Here is a 10,662-nt window from a genome sequence, read left to right as displayed (position 1 = left end):
TTGCAAGCTATGTCAAAGTAATGTATGCACTATACCGGCTGCTCATTTTCCGGTAAGTCTAAAATCTCCCCGACAAATTCCGTCACATTTGTGTCCTTCTGAGCATGTTCTACAATAAAGTCGAGTTCTAACAATTGACTGTAATTTGGACGGGCAGTGTAATTCTTCATTAGACTGAAAACAGATAGAATTATACATGAAAATAATAATATTTTATAATATTTTTTAATAATATTTTATAATATTTGTTTCATTGCTTCTAAACATTCAGCTAAAAGAGCAGTTGAGACTATTCGAATAAAAAATATTTCATCTTATTTTGCAAATAATATAATATTTATATATAATATATTCTTTTCTACATGTATTGTTTTATATATATATAGATACACAATTGCAGCATTTCAAATTTCATTTAGATTTTGTCATAAAATGTTTTCCTATCGGGGTATATATTTCTAAAATAAAGAAATATAATAAATAATATAATTATAAATTATAGGTATACATATTTCTAAAAAGATTATTTCTCATTGTTAGTCATATTCGTGATACAAGAGAGACAAAGACAGAATGCGATAATCTCTCCTTGTCACTCTTGTCAGTATGTTACCACGAAAATTCCCCATGAGCTGCTCTTAGATATAGATCTAGTGAGATTCTTTCATATAAGATTTTGCATCGAAGAAGTCACGTAGCTTCATGAAATTTTTTTTATATATTCTTTATATAATAAAGCAAGTCGCCAAAGCGCCGGATTTTGCATTTTCGCTCTTAAAAATTTATAATAAATAAAATACGGACTCGCGGCTAACCCAACCTTACCCGTTGCTAGCTGCGCGTTTCCCCAAAGTTTATTATAAATTTTATTTTTATCTTTTTTCCAAAAAATAGATCTTTGGCGAGTTGCGGGCAATTCTACTGATTAGAAATATCGCAAATTTAATCAGATTTTGGCTAATATCTTATATGAAAGAATCCGTAATTCCCGGCGGCCGATAGGCGTCTCCACCATGTCTACTGCCGACATGGACATAGGAATAAAGGGACGGAGTATAAACCTCTACTTTAGGCGAGGGGAGTGAAGCCGCTTCCGGGGAGCGGGGAACACGGTCACGTGGTACTTTGGTGCCGCATTGGTAATTGGTTCTAGCATAAATGCGCGAAATTTGAAAATGAGACATTTAGTTTGTTTACAATTATAAATGTGTGATAGAATATTTTGAGTAAAATAGAGAAACAAAGTGTTTTATTTATAAATCAGCATATTGAAATGTTAATGGTGTTAATGCATGTCATCGAGATGTCAGAATTAAATGATAAAAAAAGTTAGAATCTATAGATATGAAAAATCTTTATTGTTTTTGTTTTAGTATTTAATTTTGCAATTAATTGCAATGAATTCAGTAAAATAAAACTATTTATAAATAGAAATAACTAGAAGAATATTTATGATTATTAAGATTTTTAAGATTAGAAAATTATTTTTCACTTTTCTGCATTTAACAATGTGATTTAACGGATTTTGCAACAGCATATAACTTGCCCATGGAAGTAAGTATTGGTTACAGTTTTATAATAAAATATTAAAAATTTTATTATAAAATGTTAATGTAAATACCTAAATATTGATAAATAATTCATTCTTTAATAAATTGTACAACTGTCAATATTTATTGCATAAAGAGATTAGGATGGTATTATTAATAACAAAATTATTTTTTATCAATTTTATTACATTTATTGACCTTTAAATAAAATTAGCTTATTAAATACATGTCGCATACTCATTGGCGAATAATAATGTAAAGTTAGAGCAAATGATCTAAGTCGACTATCAAATTGTTTGTTTACAGGTTTTCCTCTATTTTTAAGCAATTGTCTTTCTAATATTTTAGAATTTGACCCACCTATGTCTTGTAATATTTGCAATTCTTCAGTCCCTAACATATTGTTTTTCTTGAGTTAATTAAGAATTGCCTCCAAAGAGATTATTCGTGATTCCTTTCGTCGAACCTTCTGTTGCAAAAGTTTAAACTTTTTTGAAAAAGAGGTTTTTGTGTCTTGCAATTTTTTGTGGAGGTATTCCTTTTCAAGAGCGTTATGGTCTCTCTTTGGTGATGTATTTGTTGACTGATCCGCAACTAAAAAATTTAAAAAATATAATGTATAACAAATTTTAATTTTTTAGAAAATTGTTACACATATTATATTAAATAAGATGAAATATTTCTTACAATGACTGCATCCAGGGATAGGAGATGTGGCTCTATCAATTTTTAAAGTATTACATACAGAACTTGATGCAATAATACCATCATTTGGAACATTCTCAATCACACGTTCTAGCAAGTAAACATAAGATACAAAGCAATATATAAATAAAACTGCATAATCTTGTGCCATACAATAAATCAGACAGTTGGGAAAGTTATTTGATAAAAATAATGCCACTACTAACTTGTAAACAGAAAAAAATTATAATAATAATGGCATTACAAATAACGTATTATTTCTCAATCCTGATAATAATAATACTATTTGATACCTATATACGGTAGTGCATTTGGTCGAAGTCTCTTTGTACCATATAAAAAATTAAAGGCATCTTCTGCAAAATGTGCGGAACAAATTCTTGCTCCAATAGGAACTAATTCCGCATTTAGCTCTAGTATATTCAACCAAAGCAATTTTGCTTTTTCATTCTTTGGAAATCTATTAAAAAATAAATGTGTTACTTTATATTATATCATTTCTCTTATTTTGATAATACAATATAATTTTCATATATGCTAATAAAATATGATTTTTCTTACCGGTGATATGAGACATTATTTATATTTTTTCTTTTATTTGTCCCAAAACGAGACGACTTCTTGTACGATTTTTACAATTTTTTACAATGCACTGTGGCATTGTAAAAACAGTATATTTTTTCTTTGAATTATAACTCAATAAAACTGTTCTGACACTTCCATGACACTTCTGACTCTCGATGAAAGATTGCGCTTGCGCGATCACAACCAATCGCCAATGCGGCACCAAAGTACCACGTGACCGTAGTTCCCCGCTCCCCGGAGACGGCTTCACCCCCCGCAGCTATTGCTCTGTCCCTTTATTCCTATGTCCATGACTGCCGACCCTTAAGGGTCGGCAGGCGACCCAGGCAAACTCCGAATTGATGTTGGAGACCTCGCGCGGTGACAACGCGAAACTCCGGTTTCAGTGTTACCAACGTTGAAAAACCAATTTCAGGTTCTATGTAGTGGTGTATATCCGTACACGTACACACTATTGCATTGCTCACGCGGACGCACAGTAGAGAGACAAGGATCGATAATCACGTTATTCCTCTACCGTGCTAATCACGTGACATGCTACACGCGAGATACGGCCTGAAAATGCTTTCTGGCCTTTCGTAGCAGAAGGCAGGAATGTAGCAAGGCTAATAAGCACCCACTTTTTGTAAATTTTATATATGCTTATGCACATATGTGCGTATATATAACAAATAGTATCAAAAATTTATATATATTTCTCCAAATTGTACAATGATAAATAATAATGATAAAATAATAATTCGCAGAGTGAACTAATATACAACATGTAAGACACGGGCGCTTATTAGACTTGGTAATTTATTGCTTTTTTACTTCTACTTTTTTATCGATATTTTATGTATCGTCAGCGCGATAGAGAGACAAGGAGAGAACGAGTATTTTAATTCTTGTCTAACATGTAGTGGCAATTGTAGATTTATAGGCTAACAAATATGTATTACTTAATTACTTTTTGATTATATTGATGTTACTGTATAAGAATACTTGCTCCATATAAATCGTGATGTAAAGAACATACGATGAGTAACATATTATAAATAGCTCAATGCAAGGTGTTCGGTCTGTCACCCTGAAGACTCAAGTTCAAGTCTATCGATATGATTTTTTTTTATAATATATTAGAATATATAAAAATTATTTTAAAAAATATATTTTTAAAGGCGATTAACTTTAAGAATTTTTAAATATTGAAAATATCAATTATTTTACAACTATCATATACATAAAAATGCAAAATAATTCCGTGAATAAATTAATGTATCCTGTAATAAATCAATAACTAATATATATATATATATATATATATATATATATATATATATATATTGATTACTGATTTAGAGAGATAGATTTATTACTGGATTAATTTATTTACCGAATTTTTTGCATTTATATATACAATATGTTTGTAGTTGTAAAATTATTGAAATATTTTCAATATTTAAAAATTCTTAAGTATCGCCTTTAATTAATAATTTCTATATATTCCAATAATAATAAATATAAAAAAAAAATATATACCGATAGACTTGAACTCGAGTTTTCAGGGTGATAGACCGAACACTTTGCATTGAGCTATTTATATGTTATTCATAAGTTTTTTATATTATTTTTTATGCAGCTGATATTTTTATACAGTAACATCAATATATAATCAATATATAATGAAATCAAGATAACACATACTTGTCAATCATATATATATATATATATATATATATATATATGCATATATATATAAACTTATAAATATTTTAAATATTCTTTCTAAATTATATATGTATAATAATCTTTAAAAAATATATATATTTTAATATTTAATAAATCATTATTCTATAATTTGAGATACATAATATATGCGAGATACGGCATACAATAAGATACAATTAGATATTGGATATATAGAATTATTGGATATATAGAATTAGATAAATAGGAAGATATTGTTAGGAGCAAGATCTAAGATATCGCGTTATCCTCGTTTTACATATACAGAGAAACAAAGGTAATACGATAGCCGGTTCTTGTTGACATTATCTTTCAATAATCGCATCCGTGTGCTCAACATATTAGTATCTGTGCCTACATGGACGCTACTACATACGTAATGCAAGAGAGACAAAGACAGAACGATTATCTCTCTCCTTGACAAGCTGTCAGTATGTTACCACGAAAATTTCCCCAGTTTCTTAGATCTAGTGAGAATCGTATCGTCCAGATTTCTCATCAAATAAGTGACATAGCTGCGTGTTTTTTTTTAAATATATTCTTTATATAATAACCCAGGTAGCAAAATGATATCAAAATGATATTAAAAAGACAACCCAAAAAAGATACGGATGACTTTTTAGTTGGCAAAAAAGATACCTTTTTGTGGCATAAATAGTATAACTAATGTCCGCTTGGATGACAACTTATTTGTATCCGAACGCCAACTGTAAGACAACTTATAACGGTGACCAAATTACCAACATATGGTCAACCTTTATCAGTTACCAATACGTCAACATAAAGTTATCGAAGTGTTAAAATCGAAAGATATCTTTAAGATATAAAATAGACAACTAAATTAGATATCTTTAAGATATAAAATAGACAACTAAATAAAGGTTAATAAAAAGACATTTAAACAATATCCAGCAAACACAAAATAATAGTTATTATAAGTTCTAATTTCCTAATAATCTCTACAATAAATATAACTGTTGTATAACATATGCCTTGGTATATATATACAGTTATATAATTATTATATACCAAGGCATATATGTTATACAACAGTTATATTTAATTGTGTTGATTGAGAAATTAAAACTTTTGATATTATAACTATTACTTTGTGTTTGCTGAGCGTCAATCATCATAGTAATAAATATATATACATGGAATAAATGGAATAGATTAATAATTTTAGTTAACAATTAATCATATTATGTACATTTGTATTTCAAATAAATTTTTATTACTACCTGCTCACTCAAGATTATTTAGAATCAATATATTTTATTCATAATAAGCCTAGCAAAAACAGAGTACATTAGGAACTTTGATTATTAATTAACTACAGAACTAGAATACACAAATGATATAGAATGATATAGAAATATTATTCGTTATCCTTTAAAAAAAATGTATGTGTTATAATTCTTATACGAGCAAAATTTATATTGCAAGATTTATATTAATATTAAGTATATGTATAATATAGTAAATATTTTTACTGGTGTTGGAGACGTTCTCGTCGTTTGTCAGCAGCTTTTATTCGATCGCCTCCACGGCGAAGCCAATCGGCAATTCGATCCTCGACAGTTTTTATTGTTGTTCCCGAAAATATGTTACGTATTACATCTGAAAAAATTAATGATCAGATTATAAATATTATCAGTATAATATCATGAGACGTAGTAATTTCTTCACGACGAAGAACTAGATAAGGCCTCAATAAGGGGTTTGTTCTTTATTGTTGCACTGGTGAACTAGTGCAGACTGTTGCAGTAAGTTAGAATGAAACAAAATATATTTCTCTCACTCTAACTTATTGCACTAGTTCATCAGTGCAGCAATAAAGAACAAACCCAAGGTCTACAATAGATGATTTTAAGTTCTAAGCCTTAAGAAATTGACCAATCATCGTCAAGTATGAAGAGAATACTCGACTGTGATTAATCTATTTCTTAAAACTAAGAACTTAAAATTTTATTGTAGACGCCGCTTAAGACTGCGATTTCACTTAACATTTGTCGACGTTGTTGGATGTTTCGATAAATTATTGTGTAAAAAATATGAGGTTTCTACCAGAATTTTAAAAATTTTCTATCCAATGATCAATCGATATACGTCCGACAACGCCGACAAATGTTAAGTTTTGAAATCTCAGTCTAAAATATTAAAACAATATTTATCAGTATATATATATATGTGTGTGTGTGTGTGTGTGTGTGTGTGTGTGTGTGTGTGTGCGCGCGCGCGTGTGCGTACGTGTGTGTATACACACGTACCAATAATGAGAAATGGGAACGTAAATTTGGATATTTTTGGAACGTTCTCGGCTCCGAGAGTCCAAACGACTTTTTGAGTTAAATCATCTGTCATAACTACTTCCATTGAAAATTTAACTGCTTTTTGGACTGTTTTCCCACCGATGTCTTGAATTTTCTGCATCTGGAAGATATGGATTAAACACTTAAATTATTAAATAAACGATATATTAACGCAGTTTAAGAATACTCGTATACTTACAAACTGATTTCGCATTTGCTCATTATTTTTTAGATCCAGATCAAATTTTTTTAAGGCGTTAATATTGTCGAATGGCATCGGGGGCAGAAGTAAATAATTATTGCGTTTCGGTAATTCTATTGCGTTAGAATTACGTGCTATTTCTAACAATTCATTTAATTTTCGTAATATTATAGTTTCGAAACGTTTATGCTCTTCTCGACAATCATCTGAAAAATAAAATAATGATCTACAGATATAAGACTGACGTATCCCACGGAGCGGATTACGTGGAAGCGGAACCAGCGGAACCAGCGGATCGCCAATTACGAAATTATTCCGCTAGAGCTCTTCGATCGGGCTCCATCAGAATAATTACGCGATTGGCGATCCGCTAGTTCCGCTTTCGCGTAATCCGTTGTATGAGGCATCAACCTAAGGCTGGAGTCCCATGGAGCGGAAATACTCAGCGGAACGAAACGAGATCACCAATCACGGGATTGTTTCAACAGAATCTTTGAAAGGGCTCTATCAGAATGATCTCGTGATTGGCGATCCCGTTTCGTTCCGCTGAGTATTTCCGTCCATGGGACGCCGGCCTAAGGGCCGGTTGTTCCAACTCTTGATAAGTTTTACCCGACAAGTAGCATATCTTTGTCTCTTTTTTTTAAAACTTATCTGAAAAGAAACGAAAATATGCTACCTGTCAAGTAAAACTTACCGAGAAGTTGGAAAAATCAACCCTAAGTGTTATAAAAAGTTTGTTATACTTACTGCAACATGCTGCATTGTGTGCAGAATTTTCTTCATTTACTTCATTTTGAATTGTATCTTCTTCATCTTCTACATCCTCTTCATTGTTTTCTTCATCGAAAAGTTGTCCCGAAGGACATGCCTCCACTATATCTCCAGCTGCAGAGTAAAAGATTTTTGTGTCAGGTTTATTCTATTTCGAATATAATGTTGGGATAGTTCATCGATGCTAATTTTACTTTGCTCTTCCTCCTCTTCCAATTCCATACTGTCTATTGGGACGCCTTTGTTGGAGAAAAATAATGGTTGAATACCTTTCGATTTCTTATTTTGCACAGTAACATTTTTGTTGTCTATTATTCTAATATTAGAACAGGTCGATGCTATGTTAGCGCTTTCACTTTCTACAACATACAAAAATTACAACATAAAATGTTTTTATACATAATTTAAACCTTATATAATTCTTCATATTAAATATTTAATACATAATATATATATATACCTATAAAATTGGTAGGCGGAAGATACATAATCTTTGGATTAGCTGCAAAATGTAAAAAATTTAATGTAAAATATTACTATGTACATTAATAATCATTCCAATTGATAAATACATTGAAGTATAATCAAATACTTACACAATTCTTGAGATAGTTTTGAATTTAGTCTCTTGAACTTATTCTTCTGAATATTAGTTGCCATAATAGTATCCTACACGCAATATATATATAAGAACAAATCAAATCCATAACAATATAAAACCAAATAAAATTAAATCTGCAATCTCATTCATGCATTTATGCCAAATTAATAAAACAACCAATTTAAACAATAAGATAATATAACATGACAGCAAAAATACCATGAAGTGAATATTAAATACATTATGACATAAATCCAAATATCTAAATTAAATACATATCAAGATATAATCAAAATAAAATTTGCAATCCATGTATCTATGTTAAATCTATGAAATGAGTATATATAAATGGAACAATGTTATAAACTGTTACCAAGAACACCATAAAGCCAGATAATATCAAACATAAGAACAATCAAAATAAAATTAAGTAATTTGTCATGCAAATAAAAATAAAATCAAAATAAAATCTGCAATCTCATCTCCATGTATCTATGTCAAACCTGTAAAATGACCAATAAAATATAGTAGAGTTGTGTCACATATAGATAGTCGAGAAAATGCAACAAATCGTGGGCGCTCACGGCGATTCTTCTGATGTAAAAATTGGATTGAAAGATTGTAAACAATTTTATCTGACGTCTCATGATGTTAAATCTGTAAATGGAAACATTTCATTACATGTTCTAAATTGTAATGGTTCTAAATATCATATGATAAAATATAATCTCATGCAAACATGATAATGCGACAGTCAGTCAATGTGATTTTTATCATGTAGTTAGGTGCAAATAAATAATAATAATAAGAAAAAAAAGCCGGAAGATATAATGTTTTTATGTGTCGCTGTGAATCATAGGGAAAATAAATACACAATCAGTGTTATATGGAATAACAAAGCCTTTTCTGTCAATGCAATCTATATTCCATGTTTGCAATTCGGAAAGTTCGCGTGCTTTAAAAATACCTAAATTGCGAGAATCGCACGGATAATTAGCAATAGAATGAATATTTATAAATTTACGACCAATAATAACAGGAATCCCATCGCGGTAACATATATGTTGAATGAGAACAACGCTCTTATCCGATAGATAGCAACAATTATTAGGACTCTTGTCAGTTAATAAAAAATCTCGAAATTTAATCTCCCCATGGAGATCAGTATATCCTTTCGGAAATTGATAATCTAACCGATTCTTCTTTTTGTTTAAATTGTAATTAGTTTTAATAGAGTTAGCTGAAGGTATAAAATGAATCGATCGTTCTGTTATTCTTTTCATAATTTGTGCTAAAGGCTGAGCACCACCTTTGATCATTAATTTAATTTTCTGCAAATAATTTTCAAATAAAAAGCAACTAAAAGAATCAAGAGGCCCATGATTTAAAACATCCACAGAAATGTGAATTAAATTATGAATGTTATAAATTAATGTTTCTTTGCCATACAAAAGTTCCATGTTATTCACGAAATAGATCATAAGATCTTGGGCATATTTATTATTGCGTACACATTCTCTTGGGTCACAAAGAATTCTAACGGCACAGTTAAGAGCATTAAAATGTATAATATAACGTTCATTCAAAAAATATTGCAAAACTGCAGGACCGAGATACAATAAAAACAATCGAAACTCTGTCGCTTTCCAATGAGCAACGTCTTCCAAAGAACGCGGACTTCGTGAAAATTCTATTGGAACAAATTTAGCGAAACTACTATAAAAATTATTAAATGCGGCAAACTTAGCTAATGCATCCTTGGATTTCCCCATAACACGAATCCAAATTAAAATAAGTTTTTTCATTGTTCCTAAACACAACAAATGCATATAATCAAGAGGAAATTGCTTAATCATATCAAAACCTATGGTTTCAAAAGGAAAAATAATATTTTGATATGCAGCAGGTAAGCCTTCTCTAAAAGAAGCATTACTTCTCAAAGATGAATCTGTTTTTTCAAATATTCGTCGTCCATTAATAGTTTCACCGGATTGAATACATTTGCCACAACGACTGTTATGAGCAGGAAAGCAAGTGATAAAATTTCGTGCAGGAGTATCAGCAAGAACTGCGTTCAATTGTACAAAATAATGTTGATTTTCGTACATGAAACCCTCATTATTCAATTTTGTATATTCTACGATAAATGTTTGCAGAAATTGAGCAATGGAGGAAGGCTTACTATTTCCATGAAACGCCCCAATA

General features: G+C 30.2%; 1 protein-coding gene and 1 long non-coding RNA gene across 2 annotated transcripts; both read right to left on the bottom strand.

The window, feature by feature from the left end:
* Window positions 1-1,731: 1,731 nt before the first annotated feature.
* LOC145947004 (uncharacterized) lies at window positions 1,732-3,139 on the bottom strand. The gene is made up of 4 exons (XR_014427109.1): window positions 2,817-3,139; window positions 2,549-2,715; window positions 2,238-2,345; window positions 1,732-2,144 (listed from the first exon to the last, which is right to left on the bottom strand). It is a non-coding gene; the product is annotated as an uncharacterized LOC145947004 (long non-coding RNA).
* A 2,821-nt stretch (window positions 3,140-5,960) lies between these two features.
* On the bottom strand, window positions 5,961-8,212 carry LOC145946999 (uncharacterized). The gene is made up of 5 exons (XM_083056769.1): window positions 8,051-8,212; window positions 7,833-7,970; window positions 7,080-7,288; window positions 6,839-7,001; window positions 5,961-6,188 (listed from the first exon to the last, which is right to left on the bottom strand). The coding sequence occupies exons 1-5, from the start codon at window positions 8,076-8,078 to the stop codon at window positions 6,058-6,060; spliced, it is 669 nt and encodes a 222-aa protein (XP_082912895.1). The 5' UTR covers window positions 8,079-8,212; the 3' UTR covers window positions 5,961-6,057.
* Between the last annotated feature and the right edge of the window lie 2,450 nt (window positions 8,213-10,662).

The sequence above is a fragment of the Prenolepis imparis genome, unplaced genomic scaffold (assembly GCF_030444845.1).
Source record: "Prenolepis imparis isolate NDT839.2.m4 unplaced genomic scaffold, iyPreImpa1.0 SCAF_36, whole genome shotgun sequence".
Classification (NCBI taxonomy): domain Eukaryota; kingdom Metazoa; phylum Arthropoda; class Insecta; order Hymenoptera; family Formicidae; genus Prenolepis; species Prenolepis imparis.
The sequence above is the reverse complement of the archived record's forward strand: the minus strand, read 5'-3'. Positions and strand labels throughout refer to the sequence as shown.